The sequence below is a fragment of the Podarcis raffonei genome, chromosome 8, assembly GCF_027172205.1.
Source record: "Podarcis raffonei isolate rPodRaf1 chromosome 8, rPodRaf1.pri, whole genome shotgun sequence".
In the NCBI taxonomy this organism is placed as follows: Eukaryota; Metazoa; Chordata; class Lepidosauria; order Squamata; family Lacertidae; genus Podarcis; species Podarcis raffonei.
This window is the reverse complement of record NC_070609.1, coordinates 5,526,052-5,550,492: the sequence shown is the minus strand read 5'-3', so window position 1 is coordinate 5,550,492 and position 24,441 is coordinate 5,526,052. Positions and strand designations below refer to the sequence as shown.

At 42.9% G+C, this 24,441-nt stretch overlaps 1 protein-coding gene and 1 long non-coding RNA gene across 8 annotated transcripts in view; one reads left to right on the top strand and one right to left on the bottom strand.

Moving 5' to 3' along the window:
• The window catches only part of ZNF541 (zinc finger protein 541), a 33,762-nt gene that overhangs the window by 4,355 nt on the left and 4,966 nt on the right, over positions 1 to 24,441 (bottom strand). For 5 of the 7 annotated variants that reach the window (XM_053397717.1, XM_053397714.1, XM_053397713.1 and 2 more), the window contains exons 3-14: positions 21,126 to 21,369; positions 16,764 to 18,534; positions 15,116 to 15,174; positions 13,170 to 13,326; positions 11,350 to 11,517; positions 8,064 to 8,394; positions 7,821 to 7,884; positions 4,226 to 4,368; positions 3,979 to 4,082; positions 2,151 to 2,226; positions 535 to 623; positions 20 to 160 (exon numbers count right to left, since the gene is read on the bottom strand). In XM_053397717.1, coding sequence (XP_053253692.1) covers positions 20 to 160; positions 535 to 623; positions 2,151 to 2,226; positions 3,979 to 4,082; positions 4,226 to 4,368; positions 7,821 to 7,884; positions 8,064 to 8,394; positions 11,350 to 11,517; positions 13,170 to 13,326; positions 15,116 to 15,174; positions 16,764 to 18,534; positions 21,126 to 21,369 — 3,347 coding nt within the window. The remainder of the gene's footprint in view (positions 1 to 19; positions 161 to 534; positions 624 to 2,150; positions 2,227 to 3,978; positions 4,083 to 4,225; positions 4,369 to 7,820; positions 7,885 to 8,063; positions 8,395 to 11,349; positions 11,518 to 13,169; positions 13,327 to 15,115; positions 15,175 to 16,763; positions 18,535 to 21,125; positions 21,370 to 24,441) is intronic. The other 2 variants (XM_053397718.1, XM_053397719.1) reach the window with 2 other exon arrangements.
• On the top strand, positions 8,873 to 10,422 carry LOC128418247 (uncharacterized). Its single transcript, XR_008331682.1, has 3 exons — positions 8,873 to 9,123; positions 9,582 to 9,617; positions 9,738 to 10,422. It is a non-coding gene; the product is annotated as an uncharacterized LOC128418247 (long non-coding RNA).

The window sequence follows — 24,441 nt, the reverse complement described above, 5'->3', positions numbered from 1 at the left end:
CCATCAATCTCTCATATACCTTTTCTTCATCCATTTCTACCTCATCCTGCTCTCTCTTGGGCCTCTTTTCTACTAACTGTGCTCGACTGGTGTCAAATTTTAGTATTTTTTTCCAGCTATAGTAGTATTCAACACACTGGGAAACAGTCTTAGTTTGTATCTATTGAAAAGGATGGGGGGAAAAGGGGAGAAAAATTCAAAGTGAACAAAGGAGCAACTGATACAATATTAAATATACAGAATATATGTTGTTTTCGTTTTCTCTTCATTCTGTTCCTGCGGATCTGGGATTAGATTCAGCCTCAGGCAATTTGTGAGCAGGGAGGTTCTTTGCGCAAAATAATCCCAAGATGCTATAATACACAGGACCACATAATCAGGGGCTTTAAATGCCAACAAAAGATTCTAAAATAGGGTTTAAAAAACCCCAAACACTATTGGATAACCTTCAGATTAAATATTGGAGGGGAGACACTTTGTTTTGTGAGATGAAGCAGCCCAAAGGATGGCTCCACTGCCAACTGAAGGCCCTACCTTCTTCTGTATGAGGTAAAAATCCTTTTTGTGCAAGCCAAAAGCCTTCTTGAACAACTGCTTCTCTGCAGGAGTCCACAGATGTGAACCTGGAGGTGCAACAAGAAACAGGAGACAGGCAGTCTGCTTAATGGTCCATTGCTCTCACAAAATTAAAAACTTTATTGCCCCTCTTCTGCCTACTCTCCCTGCACTGGGAAACCTGCGTGATAGAGAGTTTATCGATGTGTTTGGAAAACTCTTCAGGACCTCTGGTCTGTTTATAATTAGCATTTAAAATTCATTGCCGAGACTAATACAGCTCACATTATTTTCATAATATTAAAAACCAAGGGTGAGAGCACGTTAACGATATCTCTCATCCAGCAATGGACAAATAATGCTCAATTCTCTAATTCTGATGTTAGCTTCAACATTTCTGCTATTTTTCGAACCTAAACTATCAAATCATAAAGCTTTGGAGGGGATGTATTTGGCTGTACTTAATTTTGCTGCATGCTTACAGTTAATCTTAAGGTCACAACCTTCAATTTTCCTCCTTCATTTAAAAAAAATTACTAGAAATTTTGGCAGTACAGAACCTCTGGTGTCCTTAATTAACATCTTTGTTTTCTACGAAGTTTCAATATGGGGCCCATCACCACCACACAAAAGCTATTTTAATAATGCGCTGACACAATGTGAACTGCTCAGAGAGAATGGTGCTCCAACACTGGGAGGCAGAATGCACACAGTAGTGAGCATTATTTTCTTCCACATGCTAGAATTCTTCTCCCACTGCATGCCACTATGTGGCCCCACATGCTAGGAGTCACTCACTGTGAGGAGAGGTCAGCCAATAGCACTTGAATGATGTTCTGCACCATTTTTGGGGCAATGAACATGCATTTGCATTTCATTAGACACTTATATTCCTCTTTCCCAAAGGACAATTGGAGCAGTACTCTGCTTGAGAACTAAATGCAATCCAAGTGTTTTAAAATCTTATGTGCAGAATTCTGAGGCAATGCAAAGCCAGGGATTGTGGTTTGTTTCCCCCCAGCGCTACTGGAGAGAAGCAAAGTGGGCGCGATCAACTCGTGCAAGGTAAGCCACAAACAGTGCAGCGCGAACATAGCCACTATCGCAACTTGCTAAATACTTATGGGTTTCATGGAAGCAATGGCTATATCCTAACGTAGGTGTCAGGCCTGGTCGTTGTCCTCTTCAGATCACCACACAAACGCTTCTTGTTCTTTTATAACTTTTTATTGTGTATTAACAAAATAATCTTATAAACAGTTCTTAACTATTATTCCTCACACTTCTTTCAGATACCTTCTGAGCTCTGCTTCTCCGTGACCAGCCACCCTCAAAATGGCGAAGGCGCCTTTCCCTTTGTTTTCCCGCTCTTTTTCCTCCCCTCCTGGCTAGAGCTGGCCTGTATCTCCCCTCCTCCCAATCTGAGCTAGAACTGAACCCTTGCCTTTCCTGGGAACAGCCGGTCCCTCCCTGTTGTTCCTCTTGCTCCCTTCTATTAGATTCACTGCTCTCCTTCCCCCCTTGGGGAATGCTTTCTCCCTCTGATAAACTGGAAACTTCTAACTCTTCCCTGACAGTAGGCAATTTGCTTTTACCTGAGTAATGATAGTTAGCAAGAGGATGAAAGGGAGGCTTCTGTGGTCCTTGGAGTAACAGCATCTCCAGTGCGTCCTGTAATTGTTTTAGAGAAAGCTGTCATAACTCCCTCCAAGTAGAAACAAGTAAGGGAACTGGTAGAAGACCACGAGGGAGAGAAAGAGACAGACTCCTATTAACTGCAATTAGTGAGTCCAGTCTCCCTGGCAGTTAACATCTGGCAGCTGCCCAAGGCGGCGCTGTTTCTGCACAAACACTTGGAAAATATTCTTTCCTAGTGTTGCCTGAGTGCATCTGTTTCCACTGCTACAAGGCTACACAATACGGAGGAGGCGAGCCATCCTGTGCTGATTTTCTCCACCGCCACCCCCATGTCAATGAGTCTGCAGTATGGATTATGCAGTTTGTGCATCAATATACAGTGGGTGTGTGTTGGCCAGTAGTATGCTGCACATGGCATCAAGTGGCCGCGCACTGGCTCATCACCAATATTAAACCAACATACAGTTTCACGGAGACAAAGTAAACTAGGCCTGACAATGGACTATACAGTGGTACCTTGGGTTACATACGCTTCAGGTTACAGACTCCGCTAACTCAGAAACAGTACTTCGGGTTAAGAACTTTGCTTCAGGATGAGAACAGAAATCGCGTGGCAGCGGCACAGCGGCAGCAGGAGGCCCCATTAGCTAAAGTGGTGCTTCAGGTTAAGAACAGTTTCAGGTTAAGAATGGACCTCCGGAATGAATTAAGTACTTAACCCGAGGTACCACTGTACTTTAGTCCATTAACAGATTACTCCACTGAAGTGCATTTGCATGCAACTGAGCCACTGCTCTCCCTGCACCCAAAACCCCCCAGATTTAATAGACTCTGTCAATATTCCTTAACATCGGAAGCTGCTTTTACCAGGTCCAGCTATTTGTTTATCCACCCAGGTTAGAGTCTTGCCTATGTTGACTAGCACTGGCTCTCTGAGGTCTTTCACGACACCAGCTATTTGAAACTTTTAACTGGAGACACTAGGCATTGAGCGTGGAACCTTCCGCACACAAAACATGCATCATGCCATTCAGCCATGGGCACTCCCAATATAAATTAAACCGATCATTTGGCTAAAGCCTACAACTTGGCTAAAGCCTTCAAAACAACGAACCTGAGATTCTCAACAGTCCAACAAAACAGCTCTCACAAGATGTAGCGGCGGCCACATGCTTAGATTGCTTTAAAAGATTAGACCAAGTCATGGAGGATAAGGCTATCAATGGCCATGTTCTACCTCCGCTGCTGGAGGTAGAATGGTAATGATTTTATGAATGAACTGAATGTTGGCTGCTGGGAATCAGATGCGGGCAGATGTGCTCAGGTCCTCACCTCCATCGTTCTGCCCGGACACTGAGGTCCAGCGCCAAGGGCCTTCTGATGGTTCCCTCGCTACGAGAAGCCAAGTTACAGGGAACCAGGCAGAGGGCCTTCTTGGTAGTGGCACCTGCCCTGCGGAACGCCCTCCTACCAGATGTCAAAGAGAAAAATAACTACCAAACTTTTAGAAGACATCTGAAGGCAGCCCTGTTTAGAGAAGCTTTTAATGTTTAATAGGTTATTGTATTTTAGTGTTCTGTTGGGGTATAAATAAATTATTATTATTATTATTATTATTATTATTATTATTATTATTACTACTACTATTATTATTATTATAGGGGCACCTAGTGAGAACAGGATGCTGGATTAGATCGAGCCACTGGCCTGAACCAGCAGGGTAATTTATGCTTATGTTCTTAAGACCCGGTGTGTTTTGCCCAGTGTGAATTTATTGCATCTTACCAGAATGTTTCCTTGGGCTTCATGCAGGCAATGCACAGCTAGTTCTAGGTTGGTCCCTCCCCCTGGCATCGCACTGGAGCAGGCCAATTTTAACAGATCTGTTACTGCAAGTGAGATTTTTTAAAAAGCATGAACAAATGTCTGCACAAGAGTAATTAAAATGCAACGGAACAGAAAAAGAGACAAATGAAGTATAATTGGGGAGGGTTAGCCTCAGGTGGGAAACCCCCCCCCCATTCTTCCGGACCTCTTTTCTGTGTTTCTTTGTTGGTTGTGATATCTCCCCACGGCTTCCACACCAGTGAGGCTGGATGCTCACAATTTTCTAAGGATGATCTGTCTTGAAGATCAGGTATCTCTGCCTGGAAACGACTTCCAATGTTGATGTGCCTGAAATGACGGATGCGGTAAAGGGGGGGAAAGGGGGCGGGGAGAGAATGTGAAGGCTTATGAGGGAAGAGAAACAATAAACAAGCAAGAGATGGTAAAATTAAAATTAGGCCAAACATGGAAGATAAAAAGGGGAAGTTTCCAAGTTGCTATTTCCACACGAATAGATGGTCCATGAGGCTTAAAAGTACACAATCTCTCGGGAACAGTAACAGAAACAAAAGCACTTCTGCACTTACCCCAAGTTTGTTGGGACAATTTTATTACTGTTATTCAACACTTTACAAGTGATGGACAGAAGGGACAAATGTCTTACAGTTTAGACCCTAGGAGGAGAAGGCAAAGGTGAAGAGTGGGTGATTAAAAGAGTCAGAGGGATAGTGGAACCTTACCTGGACACATAAAATAAATGAAGTTTGGGCACATAAACAGTAATGTAGGGAGGAGTTGGTTGAATGGAGGGGAAAGAAGGGAAGAGTGGCAGTAGGGATCTAGGAACAGCCGGCACAAGGACTGGAAGGGAACAAAGGAGATGAATTTGCAGAAGTGAAAAGTGTAAGGGAAGAAATATCAAGAAACACAAATGATGAGGCAGAGCAGTTTCTTAAGGGTCCCCTCCCCCTGCTTTTCAAAAATGTAGTATGTTAAAAGGGAAGGTACCCCATTATCTACACAAGCATTTGTTGAGACAGCTGCCTCTGATGCCAGGCAGAGGGAACCTACCATTTTCCATACTTGCTCCAGCAAGACCTACACAAAACTCACTTTGACTAATCAGAGGCTAATCCTGTTACGGATTTATCTTGTTACTGGGTACATTTAACCCACAGGCATGTTAACCCAATCTTGTTAACAGTACTCCAGCATGGCAAGCTACTTGGCATTCAGGCTCATCTACTGCTGAGCTTTCCTTTGCTCCCCCTTCCTCCACGTTGCTTCTTGTGCCAGAAACGGCCTCCCTGTTCTCTCTACCACCCCATTCACCTCCTCCACCTTTAATCCAAAAACCTGCTGCTATTTCTGACAAAGCCACCCTTGCTACATAAGCCTTACCTCTTCTGTGCTATCAGCTTACCAATTAACCTCATTCAATCCCACCCTAGGTTCTCTGAGAGGAATCCTGTCTCATGACCATTTTCTATACAGCATTTTGCACGGTGAACGTGGCAACAGAAACAAACATGAACCAGTAAACCTTGCTATGCTGTAGTAAAACAACCCTTGGGTGTAATGAGAGTCAAGTGTTGTGGGGGCCAGGGTGCAGCAGAAGCGTACCACCTGGTGTAGGTGCTTTGAGACATGATTTTTACGAAAAATACTGAATAACATATACGGTAATAAATAAAAGACTACATGCATCCAAACTCAAGTAAACCTGCTAAAGGACTGAAAGGAACATCAGGATGAAAGTTAAGACGAAGGTAAACAGAAGAACTAATGATGAAAAGACCAAAACCCATTTTTAAAAAACAGAATTAATGATTAGGGCTTTGTTAATCTCAATCTTTACATGCATGAAGAGGCAGACATATTGAAGTTTACCTTCCAGCAGAGACACTGTTGGAAGAAAAACCTACAGCCTTTCCACCCTGAGAAGTTACAAGCAGTTGTTTAAAGTATTTTTATTTGCTCAAGACCTTTGTTTGAGAAGCTTCTCTAGGTTCATAAAACTGAACCTTGGTCTTAGGGCACTAGCAAAACATGAACCATTTGGATTACTTGGGGGGCAGGGGGGGCTGGGTTTTGCTTTTTTTGCTGCATGGATGAAAGGTCATTCCAACCGCCTTTAGTCAGAAGATGCTCCACGTTCAAAAGTTATTCTACTTCAGTTCTATATTTAAACCACACCTCTCACCTCTGTCAGTTTATTGCAAAGCAACAAACTCAAGGGGAACCCTAGCCAATCTTAACAGAATTACCTCTTTGCCCTTGGACCTGCAATAAATTGTATGTCTCAATGGCTAAAACCGCTGGTGGGTCCCCTTTCTAAAGCATTGCAAATAAAGGAGTGGTCTTTTTAAAAGTTTACAGAACACACCTGTGCGGGACATCAAATGCACACATAGCTGGAAAGAGAGAAGGGGTGTTTACAAGTCTGGCCTTATACAGAACAAAGCCAGCAAAAGGGTACCTGCACTTTGGCCTACATCTGCCATTATCCTGCAAAATCATGACATGCATCCAAACAGTAATGCAAAATGACTAAAATGCTTTATCTCCTACAGGTTAAGCATAAAAATACTAACAGAAAATAAACAATTATCATACTGGATTTCACCAAGGGCCAAGCTAGATGAGTCATTAAGTACATGTATGCATGCATGCATATTTACTTTACAGAAAAATACATAGATATGGCCTGATCAGAATTGGGATCATAGCATACAGGTAGGGTTAAACCCTTTCCTCTGTGTCATGATCCTGGTCCAATAGCCTCCTCCACAGGGCTCTTTTAAAAGTAAAAACAAGACACTTTATACACAGACACAAATTTAACATATTGTCTAGTTTGGTCCTGAACAGAGAGGAGAGGTAAAGTTTAAAGAAAACAGTGAATATCCTGGTTTCAATCTGTTCTGATTCTAATTTTGTCGAAGACGTTGGCAGTGTTCTTCCCATCCTGTCTATTTAATTATAACTAAAGGATTTAGTTCATGTGAGCCTTATGAGACTTCAGCGGATGAAATATTTGTTTTGTCATACAGATGAAGTAGCACTGAACTACTACAGAAACCCGACAGCAACACTATTTTAAGGGCCTGATTAACTTTTAAACAAAGAGGAAGTCTTCCTAAATTTAAAATGGATCTGAAGGATGTTCTCATGACTTAGTGCCTGTACTGCAAAACAACCTAGTCTAGCATTTCATTACTCTGCTCTAAAGGTCAGTTCACATTTTAAGATTTGGAATGGCTTCTGTGAGGGATCCCTGTACTTGGGTTCGCCTGGAACTGGAGCTGTTTATAGATAGATTGCTTTTTTTGGCAAATTTAACACTCCTCTTAACAGGCTGCAGTGACTTAATTCTGGACGTTATCTGCTGGAAGTTTTTGTGGTTTTACTCCCGAGGGTATTAATTGCTTGTTTGGAACAGGCCAAGAGATAACCAGAGTGCTGATTACTTTAATGACACAAGAATACCCTCCTCCATCCTGTAAGGGAGTAATTGCTTTTCAGTGTCAAAATGTAAACAAAGAATAAGTAATGAAAGCAGATGGTAATCACCTAACAGCTGCACAAAAAGCAGTCTGGGATGCAGGGAGTGTTTGTTCTTAAATTAAAGAGAATGAGATCTGAAATGGCCAAGCAGCGATGATGTGGGTAGAAAGAGTGTAAGAATCTTGGAATGACTCACAACATTCTTACATGTGCCCAGCTACAAATCTATGAGAAAGAACATAGTACAAGATATTACTGGATTTGTTTACCATTGTCATCATTCTCTCACTTACGGTTCTATGCTGATTTTGGTGGTATCTTTCACAAGAGAGAACAAAAGGGCTCCGTCCATTCCATCTAAAATTGCAAAATAGTAATAATCATAATCATAATGATGTTAACAATAAACACAGTGAAGATTGCAGGAAGCTGCTGCCAGTCAGATTAAACAGCATTAGGCCAGATGAATGAGCGGCCTCACTCAGTACAATACTGCTTTGTATATTCAGTCATAGAAAGATGGTTGTTTTAAATACCTAGAACAGAGGTGTACATCTTGGTAGAAGCAGCATTTGTAGAGGAAGAACAGAGTGTGTTGAAATACAGCCCTGACCCCTCACGAATGGGAGAGAGCATCGGAGGCGGCGTATAAGGGGAGCACTGGACTAAGCCTTGGATGAGGTGGTCCATGAGGAAGACAGGCGAACGGAGGTTACTCTGAAAGCATCCTCCAGTGCCAGGCTGTATCTCAATGAGGACAGGTGGAGGAGGTGGGATGAAAAGAGATTTCGGACGAGATCGCCTCTTCCTCTTCTTTTGCATGCCTTCTTGGAAATCCTTATCATCCTGGCTTTCCTTCTCCTCAACCTAAGACGAAATATACAGCCCATGTGATTTGATATTACTACCTGGAAAAAAACCTCATGCCCTGCATGGCCCTGGATCCTTAAGTGTGCAGTACTGGGTGTTTCCCACAAGAACCCTGTCCTAATAAGCTGCCTCCTCCCCTATGGCTAACTAATTTGAGACCACCCGCTTGAGGTTATCCTACCGAGTAAAGTATCTACACTACAGACTCATATTAGCTTTTATAACATTGTTATGATGTCTCCCAGAGAATCCTGGGAATTGTAGTTTGTAGTGGGAATTTAAAATATCTGTAGCCCCCACCACCACATTGGGGATTTCCCCAAAATGTCAAATATCTGCATGTATGTTATTTGGTCAATAGCTATACAGAAAAGAACCACTGCTGTAGCTGTTAATAGTTCCCATTACTTTTAAGTATTTTTAAGGCAGCTCAAAACTGCAATCCTGGAGCCTGAAAATGCAGCCTTGTTGGCGGATAATAAGGATTATGACATCACTGTTGCTCCTCCTGTTTCTGATTATGAGTCTTTAGCTAGTGAGCTGGGTTTTCATTCTCATTCCAGGTGATAATGGCAAGTCCCAAAATCTTGTCAGGCCTAGGAAACTGCCGTCTTTACATGGATGGAAGATGAGGGGCTCATCCTTTTGAGTGTACCTGTGTGGGAGAGGAAATAAGAAACCACCTTCTTCCCCTACCTCCATTCATTAGGACTTCTTGGGTTGGAGGTGAACTGGACAGCAGGATTGCGGAATCTGAGAGACCATTTAATGTGTGCAGTCTGATGTCTTTGGGGTCTGAATGGTCTCTTGTTGCAGCTAGAGAAGGGATCAGGAGTGTTGTTTCTGAACAGTGGGGTGGAGGGTGGTGGTAAGTGAACTGAACCTCCTTTTACTTGCTGGCTCAATCCCAACATAGATGGCAGGGGGCAATGTTCATCCTAGGGTGCTTCAGTTAGGCACAGAAGAGGCAAGAAACAGACTTGGGTGGTGCCTGAATTTTGGAGGAGGGCCATTTCTGTGTTGGAGTATACATTAAAAATCCCAAATTTCCAGGCATTTCCAGGTAGAGCTTGGAATGTTCTAGGTCTGAAAACCTGCCAGATGGACCAATGGCCTGACTCTGTATGAGGCGGACTCCCATGGTTGTAGATAATAATTTCTACCTCTCTCCAGCTTTTGTACAGGAGGCATCATCTGCCTTGGAATCCTTGAATGCTAAGGTATGTGGGGAGAGGTTGCAGTTGTCTGGAGATGACCTCCCATCTGCGCACAGCTAGGTAAGCTGCCTTTCTCTTCCTTTCCCACCCCCACGCTTCTCCACCTTCTTCCTTTCCTTCCAGTTGGGCTGGAAGCAGAGGAAGAGGTAGACCATGCTCTCGTGGCACACACAGTTGATAGTTCGCATCCGCCGGTCTCGGGAGACAATGGAGGAGTGCCTGACAAGATTTTGGAGTCTCCCAGGATTCAAGACGTGAGAACCCAGCCCGGGATGAATAAGTAATCGCTGAGGGAACAGTGATGTCACAATCATGTTGGCCAAATGGCAGCATTTTCAGCCTCAACTGTTGCCAGGCAAACTTTCAAGTACATTTTCTCGAACAGCCACAGCAATCATTTCTTCCCCCTACCTATTGTGTAATTGCTGCCAATCACAGGACTAATATTGAGAATGGAGCGTTAGGAGAGATCTGAGTTTTCAGAGTCCCGGTGTGGTACAGGTGCAGAGAGATTGAACTATGAATCAGCACGTTACTGGCAACTCTGTTTTAGGCAAGCCACACTCTTTCAGCCTCAGCCCCAACACACAAAATCTGCAAATACAGGGATGGTAATAATACTGACCTGCCTTGCAGGTGGCTTTAAGGGCATGTACCAAGGTACTTTCCAGTTACGCAATAGAAACAAACAAGTCTTGTGGCCCCTTAAAGACTAACTATGTATTATTGCACACACTTTTGTGAACTACTGTCTACTTCACCAGATGCACGGAGTATTATCCTGAGTTCAAAGTTGGGGCAAAGTATCTCTTTTTTTTATTGCAACACGTTTTTTAATGCCAGGATGTATGCATTATCAACAGATACACGAATGGCCACTGTTCATCATGTAATATTCTCTGTACTTTTCTGCATTTCATTTCATTGTGGCCTCACTGTTTATAATTCTCCCCCCAAGCCATGTGTATATGAAACACTTTGTGTATCTGATGAAATGGACTATGATCCATGAAAGCATATGCCTTAATAAATGAGTTAAGTCTTTATGGTGCCATAACTCTTTGTTGTCTTAACAAAGTAATGTTAGTAAAGAGCTTTAAACACTCTAAAAGCACTATATAAATGGTTCCAGGGCTATGGTCTAAAGGTGCATGGGGACCATGACCAAGTGAAGAAATGCCTAAAAACACTACTGGTGCTGTCTTGAGTTTCCTCATGGAAGAAATATGGAATATAAACAAAGTAAGTATTAGAAGGAAATGGCTATTAAGGTAGTTTAAGATATGCTCAAAGAAAGATGTCTGTGATGCTGTCTAAAACTATGGAGCTCTGGAGGGAACATGGTGCCTTCAAGTTCTAGTGGACTCCAACTCCCATGAGCCCCAGCCACCAACTGTCAAGGATGATGTGAGCTATAATCCAACAACATCTGGAGGGCAACAGATTCCCCATCCCTGCCCTGAAGAGTCATGGAAGTCCAAACGTCTATCGCAAACACTGGAAAATATTTAAAATGATTTTGGCTAGCTATGAAATAAATATTTATTTTAAATTTCTTGTTCTAGGTTTCCGGCAGTGCAGATTCCTTTTCTGTCACCCTGCATAAGGTGGATCTTTGCACAAATTGCTGGGCTAAGTATGAAACCCCACCGGAACTCTCTATCAGTTAGATCCCAGACAGTTGGCACGTCTTCTCTGTATTGATTTGAAGTTAACACTGCAAATCACCACCCACTTTGCTCTCTTGCTGAAGGTTTGCAGCCGTTACAGGTACCGAAACAGGGATTACAAGAGGTGCTACTGCTACATCTTCCGAAGGCCTTTTGGTTTCAGGAGGAGTATCTCCATCCCCTGATGCCTTGAAGGACAGTTTCTGAGGTTGCAAATGCTCTGCCTCATATGCCTTAAGGGAAAGGAAATATAAAAAGAAATGTGCATTCTCGCAACAAGTATACAGAAGACAATACTGCAGCTAGCTTTTGGCTTTGTTTTATTTCAGTTTCTACCCTTTCGAAAGCCCTTGCAGCAGACACGAACAACTTCCAGGTTTGTTTGTATTTGAAAAATGATATAGAAACAAGAGTAGCTAATGAAATATATATGTTTTTTGCATTCCTTTTTTTAAGCTTCTAAAGCTGCAAACCTTTACCTGTTACTAGGTAGTGATATCCTATGAAAGTCAGGGAGACTTGCTTCTTTTCTGAGCAGACATGTACAGGATTGCACTAAAATGATACAATCCCATGCACGCTTTCCTAAGTAAACATGCACAGAATTGTGCTGTGTATTAACAAGAATGGTTGCTAGCATTTATGTAGTGCTTTTCAGAATTCAAACATTACACATACATTATTTTGGTAATCCTTGTAACTGCCCTTTAAGGTAAGCCAGCATTATTATCACGACTAGCAAAATCCCCATCATTATTAATGTTATGGATTGCCGTTTTCATTTATATTGTTAAGCACCTTGGACACCCATAGGTGGAACAGTGGGGTGTACATTTTCTAAATAAATGCAAAATTATGATGGGTAGACAATGCAAGGCCTATATATTCCAAGGATCAGGTGCGCAAATGTTTATGCAGAGACACTTTGCATCCCTTCGGTACATCTGTCGAGACCCACAAACCCCAAAGTGGAGCTGAGAATTATCTTATTACCGAATGGAAAAAGGAAAACCAGAAACCAAATAACATCAGAAGACCACTGCATATATATACAGCTGGTTTAATGAACAAAAAGCACGTATTTGGAGGTGGGAAAGGAATTCAAATGCACCTAGATGCTGCCAGCTGGACCGTCTATCATATCACAACCACCTCTGTGGTTGTGGGAACATTCTCATTCATCAGCCCAGACCTACATTAAACCATGATTTCTAATCCTAATGAAACAAAAACCTTAATCGTTATCACAGTTAAAGTTGGTGCCAATGGCCATTAAATCTAAGCTTGGTAAGTCAGCATATGAACAGTCTCTGTGCACCAACACATAACCTGTTACTCCATAGTTTCCAGTTCACACCTTGTTAGGGAAGTATGGATAGCTGCAGCTTTGTGGTTTGCTTTCCCAGTCACAAAAAATGGGTGTGTGCGCATGAGCACACATAAAGGTCATGAATATTCTGGCTTATTAAGTCAACATTTCAACATGGAAAGTGGTCCACTATGCCCCTTAACTGCTGTAAAGCCAGGGGTGCACTATTTATTAACTTGAAACACCCATTATTGATTGTTCTGTAATTTTTGAAAAAATAAAAGCCTTTAAAAATTGGGAGGGGTGTGTGAAGATGCAATGTGCAACCATCTCCTAGTCATACAGCTATGCTATTCCTTCCCGCACATAGTAAGCTAGGATTACATTTACAATGGCCCCTTGTAAAATGGGTTAGGCTTAAAGATGAGAAATTGCCCAAGGCCACCTCATGAGCTTTATGGCTACTGCCGAAAATTCAAACTATTCATCCAGAGTGTTAAACTTTTGCTTGTTTTATAAGTGACTAATATTAATAGTGACAAATATTCATTTACCAGAGTTCAATTTCTCTTTTACCTGTTGTTTTTCCTTCCCTGGAGACTGCCACTGTTCACTATAGAAACACATATGGCTGTTCAGGCCCCTCTCAGTATAAAACAGCTGATTGCAGGTTGTACAAACAAAGCCATTTCCATGCTCACTTCTGTCTCCAGGAGCTCCCCCAGTCTTACTACTGATGGCAGAAATTGAAGCAAAAAGGGATGAAAAAAAAGTAATATTATGAAGCCTGAATTTCCAGATTGTAATTTACCCCCATAACTGTATTACATTCCCATTTACATTTCCTGCTTCAGAACCTGTTTTATGTCTTTCTGGGAAAAGTGTTTCTACAGTTCATTTAGCAGCAAACTGTGCTAACTAGCGAAGTAAACTCCACTGGGATATCATACATAAGTAACAATTTCTAGTGCCACCGCAGAGATAATGGCTGGGATCCAGAGAGCTGCTTAGGGACTTACAGCAGCACAGCCAAATTTTGCGCTGACTCTCTTTGAACCACCAGAGCCTTGGGACATTACCACAAGCTGATTTTGAAACATCCCTCCGAGGAAGTGTTTGGTTAATGTGGAATTTGCCAACCTGGTGCCCTCCATATATTTTGGAGAATCTCCAAAACTTCCAGAGGTAACCAGGTTGGCAAAGGCTGATTTAATGACTTTCAGCTCGCCTCTAGGTCAAGGGGGTTGGGGATTTTTCACCCTGAAGGCCATGTTCCCTCAAGAACAAGCAATCAAAGGGCCAGTCCTGTGGTAAGCAGGTGCAGAGAGGAAAGCATGCAGGGCACAGAATGTAAATTTTACCTTTATACAGTTTCCAAGCACTCTCATACACCTCCTTTTCCTCCATGGAGACAAACAAATAGCATTATCCAAGTTAAAAGGCACATTCAAGCCAGGCAAAAACACTGAATGAGGGTGCAGAGCAGGGTCAGTGAGACTTGTGTCACAATTCACTTTCCCAAAATCAAACCCATTTCTGGATACTCCTCTATGTCAAGTTTATTTTTTCCGTTTTTCACTCACCTTTCCTCAAAGAAGCTCAAGGTGACGTACAGAGTTCTCCACCTCCTCATTTTATCCTCAAAACCCTATGATGTAGGTCAGGCTGAGAAACTGCAACTCACCCCATGAGCTTCATGACTAAGGGCTCGTACAAACGTCCGCTTGTACTACTGCTTTCCCCCAGAGCAACCCGCTCTTTATTGCTGAACAGGAGCAAACGTCAATCGGGCTTTCTGCGGATTGATGTTTGTTCTGATTCAGCAGTAAAGAGCGGGTTTTCCTTGGGAAAGCTGAGGGCCAAATGGAAAATGTCCTGGACCATTCTTCCTAGGCATGAGACAAGTGGAAATGTGGAAAAGCCCTGAGTGGGGATTTGAACTCTGGTCTCTCGTACTGTATGTAGCAAACGTTTGTTTCAGAACACTGAAAAGAATAAACTGTTAGAATGCATGGCCGCCATTGCATGCATTAAAAGAGAATTAGCTAGGCATGGCAACTGTGATTAATATTGAATCGTTTTGTAGATAGATGAAAGAGGATCTTGGGATACATTTAATGAATAGGAAAAGTAGTTAAAGTCTTGATAAAGAAAGACATGATTACATGTAAAATGATTACATGTAACCAACATGATACTCTGATGAGGGCCGATCTGACAAGCTAAAAGATTTTGATTGGTTCAGGATGATAACATTGGGTTGCAACTACTAAGATTGCTGTGATCCTTTTAATAGTGAATAGAAATCATGTGTGTAATCTGGAAGTGTATAAGAAACATTACTTTGGATGTGGTTCTTTGCAGTCTCCTTATTTTTGAGGCTGTCCCTATGCGCATTAGAACTTCAATAAAGGTCACTTTTTACTTTTAGCCTGTATACTCTTTTTTTGGGTTTCTGGGAGGGATACTGCCTATCTAGGAACCCCTTTGAAATTTCTCCAACATCACCATGCCCTACTTACCAACCAAAGGGAAATTGTTCTTCCCTCACTGCATTTGTAAAGCTGTAGATATTTCCACCCTGTGTTAAAAAAAGTTAAGTACATTTATATATTTTTAAAGATAAAACATCTCCAGATCAGAGAGAGCTCTACATTACTCAGATTTCCTCAGGCTTTTGGAATCATAAAACCTTTCTTGTCTACTTTTTCTCTCTTCTTTACTAAGGGCCTAACTACATGTTGCACAAAATGCACCACTGCCAATTGCATCAGGATTTTAAAATTTGTTAGCATCCCCCACCCCTCATTTTGATCCGAACCACAGTAGGTGGGGAGGTTTTACCCCTCTCTTTGGAGCCAGGATCTCTTTGAAAATAGCCCCACTGCACTACAATTAACAGTGAGGGAGGGGGATGATCACACCAGGCTCAATGAGAACTCCTTCCTCTTGCTAACATGTCATGCAGGGAGAGTGGGCAATTTTCAGAGATCACAGCTGGGGAGGAAAGGGGTAACACAGACATGGGGAGCTAGCAGTCTGAAAGCCCAACAGTGCCCAGAGGCATCACTTTTTCCTAAATTTTAGAACCATCCCTCACCCCCATGCACATTTTCATTATGCACCTCAGCCATTTCCACCCAAACTGGCCATAGGACAAGGGCTGTTTAACCCACTTCTTGCCAGGAAGAACAGCAGCTTTGGCAGAATTTTCCACTTATGTACTCACCATTTCATTCCCATGCACACATCAACTTAAGGCCAGTGGGAATGAGCAGATGAGACATATACAGGGACAAGTCTGCTTCTGCTTATCACTCTTGCTGGAGAAAGGGGATCAAAGGCCTCTTTGCTAGTGCCTTGGCACTTATACAGGGTTCACTCTGTGAGCAAAGCCAAAGATAATCACCTATTAGGTAAAGGTAAAGGTACCCCTGCCCGTACGGGCCAGTCGTGTCTGACTCTGGGGTTGCGCGCCCATCTCGCTTAAGAGGCCGGGGGCCAGCGCTGTCCGAAGACACTTCCGGGTCACGTGGCCAGCGTGACAAGCTGCATCTGGCGAGCCAGCGCAGCACACAGAAATGCCGTTTACCTTCCCGCTAGTAAGCGGTCCCTATTTATCTACTTGCACCCGGGGGTGCTTTCGAACTGCTAGGTTGGCAGGCACTGGGACCGAGGAATGGGAGCGCACCCCGCCGCGGGGATTCGAACCGCCGACCTGACGATCGGCAAGTCCTAGGCACTGAGGTTTTACCCACAGCGCCACCCGCGTCCCGCATAATCACCTATTAGACCTTGCTTAATTCCAACAATGGTTTCTGCTAAAATAAATAAAATCAGTTACTGGCTAACAGCTCACACTATCTGACTAATTTTGTTAAGTTCCCTCCAAGTTCCCAGAAGCTAGAGACTAGTATTTACCAAACTTGGGTCTGCAGCTGTTTTTTGGACTACAATTCCCATCATCCCTGTCCTGCTAGCTAAGGATGATGGGAGTTGTATTCCAAAAACAGCTGGAGACCCAAGTTTGGGAAACATGGCTATAGGCACACTAACAGCTGCCTTGACATAAACTTTAGAGAAAGGTGCTATCTTCCGCCACCCTGACCCCACCCAATACTGTAAACACTTAAAGAAATAAAACAAGAACATGTTACGGTTTGAACATGCCTGAATCCTGTTGAAAATGGTCAGCTTTGGTTTCACTCTGGCCCCGCTATCAAATGAGGTGCTAGGCAAAGAAAAGGAAGCCATGGCCACTTGACTGGGAGAAGCCATGGGAGCTGTGTCAAACTTCAGCTTCTCCTTCCGGCGAGGTCTGCCAGTGCGAGAATGCCCTTTGCAGCCTGGTTCTTTGACGCAAGCCTTACTCTTCTCTTTCTTCCTCAGTACAGGAGAGCCATTCTCCAGCTGCCTCGGCTTCCCGTATGTGTGGTTTCCCGGGGTGTTTTCGTACGCTACAGACTGGCTAGGGCTAGAGAAGTCTTCGAGCTCCAGGCATCTTTTCAAGGTCCTGGTGTGCTTGGGATGAGAGATGCTGCCTGTGCTTGCAGAAGGCATGGCAAGTAGCTGAAAGGACTGCGGAGGAGAAGCTGGCTGTTGCCCTTCTTTCTCACTGCCCAACGAGAAGTCCTTCTGAAACTGGGACAAGGCGTTTTTTACGCGCAAGGGGGACCCTCCGCTTTCAGCGGGCTCAGGAGCTGGATGAACCAAACCTGCCTGCTGCGGAAACACACTCTGAAGTGGTTTCGCTACCACCTGCTCAGTCTCTGCAGCTGCCAGTTGCAACGGAGCCAACAGCTGTGTGTGGGACACAATGTGCTGAGATTTGGTGATCCTTTGGAACAGGCGACCCTGGACTTGAAGCTGATCCTGATTCACAGAGGATTCCTGGGATTTCATTAAGAGCTGCCTGAACAGCGGTGTGGCCTCACCCTTCTGCAGCACACCGTGCTTCATAGGATCTGGAAGCCTTGTTGCTGGCCTGAAAGACTCTTCAAAGCCACTGAGATTCGGCTCTCCAGGGATCTCCCCCTGTGACTTTAAGAGGGCTGGAGTGAACGATAAAACATCTGGGCGCTCAAAGTTCTGCGACAGAGAGTCAAAAGCATGGGAGGGTCCCACGAGGCCTTGGGAAGCATCCTGACCTGCAGCAGGTGGCATCTGAGCAAGATAAACACCGTTTCCTTTGCTTTGGGTGTAGGTTGGTGGCACATTTCTGACCCACTGGAAGTTGCCACTTGACTGGTGAGAGGTGGCAGGAATTTTCTGGCCTCTGAATAACGGAAAACGAGGCACACCACTGTTCGACCAATACTCCAGGGCTGTGGTTTCTAATGGAAACTGAGGTTCTGAATGTGGCTGCCTGTCTGGCAAGTTTGCAATGTTTTCTGCTGGTCCAAGTACAGATAAACTCCCAGGGTTTATGATGGTGTACACACTGGAAGAGGTGGCGTTCTTTTGACAAGGGTAAAGCTCCTTCGTCACTTTATCACTGGTGGCTTCTGTGAGCACTGCAGTGCTTGTCGGCACACAAGAAATCTGACCGCAGACAGAGGCGCAAGGCTGCTGGGATCCCCTAGAATCAGTCTCAGGCTGACCCACAGAGGTTGAAGAAGCAGGCGGGAGCTTCTGGCTGACTAAGCTACTTACAAGACACCTCAACAGGTCTCTGTGGGGCAGGAGGGAATTATTAGGGGCCTGGGATTCAGGGTGAACAGCCAGCCTCTCTGCAGTTCTCATGCCACTAGATCCCACCTGCACACGTGAATCGTGGAGGGGTGGGGAGGCCTCACAAGCTTCTTCGTCCTTTAACAACCTCAAACCGTGGTGCATTTCATAATGCCGGCGCAGTGACCGATGGTCTGAGTAACTCTTATTGCAACCTTGTTCTATGCAAATAAACGGCTTCGTTTTTTGGTGTGTCAGCATGTGGCCACTCCTGAGATGAAAGGTTAAACAAAATTTTTTTAACAAGATCAGAATATAGAAGAGTAAGCTAATCTTATTATCACAATCAACCACCAAAATATTTAAACATCCCCAGAAACAACAGACATTGCGGATGTTGTTTGAATGTGCCAGACACAGAACATATTCTTTTCTACTGTCCATTGTACAACCAGCTACGCAAACACGTGCTATCCCCTTTATTGGGTAGTCTAACAGCGCAGCGCAATGGAAATATCTGACATTAACCCGGAAGTAACTGCAAGGGTGGCTGAGTTTTTATCAAGAGTATTAGAATGGTGAATGGCACTATTTAGTGGAAAGAAACTCCAATGAAAATCCTCATTATTACATTTTTCTACATGGATGTTTATTTGTATATATGTTAAAATTTTATATATGGATGTTTTATGATGGCCTATATTTGTAACGCCTAATAAAGGTTTGGCGAAGTAAGGCAAATGAAATCCTCACTTTTATCAACTATATTGTTATATTAGGGTAAAGCAGGGGTTCGCAAACTGTGGTTAATGGACTACCAGTGGTGCATGAGCTTCATTCAAGTGGTCAGTGGCATAACCGCAGTAAATATCCATATTAAATTTTAACTGTACATTTGTTAGTAATTTTGTTTTTTATATTGTGTTTTTTGTGTTAAAATATAAATTCTATGAAATGCAAATTACAATACAGGCAACTCCCATTTTGCGTACGTTCGAGGCACATGTGACCGCTGATGCACACGACAATTTCGGCCCTGGAAGGGGGCGGGGAAGGCGGGCTTACATGCATCCTGTCGACATTTGTGATGACCCAAAACGCACCCCCTGCGCAAATGGGGAGCTGCCTGTACTATAAAATACAATATAGGAAATAACACAAGCAATAAAAATACAGTTAAAAATCACACAGTATCTAACACAGTGCATTACAATTTTTTTTACAACAGCCAGAAAAATCATTAAATGGGTCCGCCAAGACAACCTGCAATTTCCAAGTGATCTGTCAAGGAACAAATGGGAACCACTACACTGAATGATTTTCCTTGGTGGTGGTGGTAAAGCCTCTGCTAGTAATTACTTCAGCTGCCTTTCCTATCAGAGATGGACTGGGCAGTTAAGGAGTACCTCTCTGGCCACAACTGGCTGAGCTGCTCTGTTCCTTGAGAAAGGCAAAGCAGGCAGCATCTCAAGGAAACAAGAGTTTGAAGAAGCACGGACCTAGGTATGCAGTTAGAAAATAGAGGGGTACAAAAGAAAGAGGGTGAGAGGAAGAGAGTGAGCAAACAGAGGTGTATATGACCAAGAGCTGCAGAAGCAAGGGAGGCTGAACCTCACATACGGATTGGAAACCTAGAATAGTTAAAGAGGCGATAAACCTTTATTTGGGCTGCGCATCAGGAGCTACCATGGCCACCCATGACTCTGTATACCAGGCATAGGCAAACTCGCCCTCCAGATGTTTTGGGACTACAACTCCCATCATCCCTAGCTAACAGGACCAGTGGTCAGGGATGATGGGAGTTGAAGTCCCAAAACAACTGGAGGGCCTGGTTTGCCTATGCCTGCTGTACACAGTTACCCTGGATGGTGTCACCAGAGCTGTAAGTCATAGCATTTCCCTAAGCAGTAAAGGCTCCTATGTACTACAGGGACTCCACCCACCCAGGTGCTCCATTTGGCTGTCTTTACTAGGAAAGGCTGTAAGGACGTCCCGAGTCACACGAGAACTTTGCCTGGAAGTAATAATCTTTAACTAGTTTTGATTCCTACAGCTGAACTCCCAACACTATCACTTCAGACTGCAGACGGGGGCTCACATGAGTGTTCCTACACACACACACACCCTTGCATATATAAAACTAGATGTCAGAGGAAAGGATTCTAGCCTAGCATTCTCCTTGATATTCTATATTTCTAACTGCCATTTTCTGGTACTGTACTGAGAAATATTCCATCACAAAAGCTTCCATATCCAGTCTGAAATGCTAGGAGTCCAGGTGCACATTTACCATAGTAGTGAGAACTAGCCACAGATCTCTGGCTACAGGTCTCTAGTTTTCACACAAATTTCTATTACAATTTCTCTGCTCCGGAGCATAGGACTATGGTTAATGTAAAGGGAGGCATGCTTTTGTCCTGTGCTCAGAGGAAAAGGGGGTTCAAGTATCTCACACAATTCCACTTCTTTTTGCTTAAGATACTTTTCCTGTGGGCTGCAACCACATCCCACCAAGTAAGTGCTCTGATTTTCTGAAGGCCAAATTATTTCATGCATCACAGGGTAAATTAGAAAGATTTTCTCTCCTCAATACTAGGAGCCTCTTCCATCACCAGAATCCTGCCTGAATGGTGGAACTTGAAAACTTCACTGTATTACAGTGCTGTCTGCTGTCACAGTAGACTCCCTGGGTAGTTTCACCATTTTCTTAAGTGAAGGCAGATTATGTCTTGCATTACGAAGGAATACTAGGCCTATGTGCATTTGTACCAGGCCCTAGCCAAACTAGATCAAGCCAAATTTCTACAGTAGCAGAAACTGTCTGTACATTTAAATCAGTTTTACTGGCAAACAGATACATACAGGTGGTCCTGGCGCTTAAATGCTTTGCTGCAGATCTTACAGACATGTTTCCGTTCCTGGCTGTGAGTCACGTAGTGTTTGCTGAGAGAGCTGGTGCTACTGAAAACCTTTCCACAGAGGCTGCAATCCAGGAAAGGGGCTTGAGGGGAGTTTTGCTGGTGCTTTCCTCTCCTTCCACTGCCAGAACTGGATCTGCCTCCTTGCTCCACTTCTTTCGGTGCTGAAGGGGCAGGAAGTCCCAATTCTATATAAGCAAAGACAACTTTTAGTTCGTAGCATCTGGCTTTGTACAGTCAATGACAGTGTGAGCAATTAAGTATCTGGTTCAAATCTCAATGTCACAAACCCATTAGGCAGCATTTGGCAAGCCACTTATCTCTCCATCCCCACATCTTATCCCATCCGCACTATGGGATAATAAAATTGACCTACCTTGTAAGGTTGCTTTTTAAAAAATAGTAATATAATAATGAACATGACACACACGAAAAATGCCATATAAATGCCAAGTATGACTCCTTGCATTTTCAAGGTGAGAACAACATCAATGGGACATTGAGGGGCTTAAATAACAGAGGTTCAGAATTCAGGTAGGTAGCCGTGTTGGTCTGAAGCAGTCGAAATATATATCTATATATTTTAAATTGTCCAGCAGCACCTTAGAGACCAACTAAGTTTATTCTTGGTACAAGCTTATACCAAGAACTTAGGTGGTCTCTAAGTTACTACTGGATGATTTTTATATATTTTTACATATTTTGAGAGGTTCTGAAGAACCTCCCCTCCTCAAATTATTTCTGGGGGCTTCACACATGTAGCTCCCTCAGTTATTGGTGAATGTTCCTGGCAGCAGAAAACAGGGTGCACATACTAACTTTGGGACTGGTATTCGCTGCGGAAGCAGACACAGTAAACTAATCCCGTTCTCTTCTCAGTCAGCACAAAAAAACCAGGTGCATTAACTATGGATTCTCCTGCGTGCTGGTTCTTCATAAAAAGGATCCTTTTAAAAGCAATAGGGATGAGCCCATTCAACACAACAGGATAGGAGCAGGCTGCTCCGAGGAGGACTGAAGCCCTGACAGTTCCATTTCTTCCTCAATTCTAAATACTTTCAGATGGGAACACCCGTTACCCCTGTTATTAAACCAACTACACAAGATGCTAAAGCTTGTTAAAACCAACAACAACTGTTCTTATTTAAAAATGTCAATGTTTATAATGATGGTGATGGCAATAAACTGTTTAAATTTCTTTCCCCAATGCAATTAATTTCTTCCAGTCATGATCTAGCAATATTGAACTGCTTAGAGGTTTTACTATAATCAACTGGTATGGAAATTTCATAAAATGAACATAATGTCAAATTGAATTATGTTTGTTAAATGAACATAATGCAAGGGTGGGGGGGGAAGGTATAAAAGGAGAATTCCCTGGATGCCAAGATCCAGGTTTGGGGCAAGTCCTCTTTGGTGAGAGGAACCACAGTAGAGATTTAAAACCACAAAATATGAAGCAAAGTAAAGCATGGAATTACAGGCTGTTGGACCTTTAATATATTCCCTTCTAAGTTCCTTCCAAAGTTTAATTATACCTAAGCATACTGGTTATCCCACAATATTTTATGAAGCTTTGTATCCTGATCCACCCAGCAGTCTCAGGGCATGTTAAGAGTGCATAGCAAAGCAAATATAAAAACAGGCTTAAAGCAAGCCCAGGTTACATGATTCCATCCCATACCATTTTTAACAGTAACTGTACTACCAGCAGCAAACGTCTTAGAGCACATCACACAAACACTTAATTCTATATGTGTGCGCATGAGTGTATGTCAAATATCCTAAACACTCCAATGCATTCAGAGCGTTGGAAAATTACCCAGAATACCCAGATCTCTAGTATAAACACACAGGATTTACATTTTTGCTGCAGGGTGGAATGAAGAACAAAAACTGTACATAAATGAAGTACATATACAACTCAAGAGAGCATGGGTAGACCCTGCTGAATTTTAAAGTATTCTTTTGCCTCTTATACAAGCACCCTTTCTGCACTGCTAAAGTGGTCATATCACTAACAAACAGGTGTGGGAACTTCTGGCCCTCTAGAAACATGCACCTTCCTCCTCTCTAGTAACTATTTAAACCAGTACTGAACTTTTTAGTAGAGCTAACCTCTTATTGCCAAACTGCTTGCTCATGAAGCAGACCCACCGATTTCACAGTTAATTAGTTTTGAGGTTCTATTTTATCTGCTTTTAGGATTTTGGCACTAAATTGAGTGCCTAGTTAAAAAATCCATTCAGGTAATTAAGTTAAAATTATGAAGGTAGCGTAGCATTCCCTTCCTCTAAAACGGAGGCCTTGCATTTGTTCAGCATTACTGCACCCGATCAACAAAGCTCATTCCTGACGACCAAAATTATTTCATTGTTCTTACTAGAGCACTACTGCACTGTCAATTTTGTTCCATTTTAAATTTATCTAAGCTACTCTCCATTCACATGTCCCCATTACTGCCGATCTCTTTTAAGAACTGATTTCCACTTCATATATTACCAAAAACAACCAAAAACCAACACAGCTATGGTATGATATGTGCATATTTAATTGCATATAAGATGGAGCTTAAATAAAAGCATTTCAACCCAAGCCTGGCCTGGCAGCATGTAACGTTCAGCCAACTTCATCTAATGCAGGTATAATTCCAAGGAGAATTAATCTTCTGAAGTGCTGTGCTGTCAACTAAATGCCTCAAATGATGGAAGCACCTAATCCCAATAATGATCACAGTGGACTGTTGTTTTGTCCAGCAAACTTAGACCTGAAAATTTCATGTCTTAGCTTTTCACTGCAGATTTTAGAGTAAACCAATTCAACTGAAAACTTAATTGTGGAGAAAATAACAAAAGCTACAAAGGTTCAACAGGAAATTAATTATTTGATTTAAAAGGAAGCTAAGATGTTCGGTCCTAACAGTTAGATTTGCCATGTTTCTTCAGTGCAGCTTTTTTCCCAGCTGCAGCTGGAGTGTGCACTGCAAAGACTCCACAGAGAGCATTTCCTTTATCCTGGATGCAATTGAAAAGAAACTAGACAGAAGGGGAACATATTCTTATCATATTGTAGTGTAGTCATCTTTATCTATTATTTTTTCCAAGGAGCAATAAATGTCTCATGGCACTTTACAGAAAAATTAAGTCTGTGACATTATCCCAAGAAAGTGTTCCAAGAGATGAGTTTTGTTTCTCAGTTGCTCCACTGAAAAATTAGGCTGGTATTTGTATTTGCTTTTGGCAATTTTGTACATTTTTACC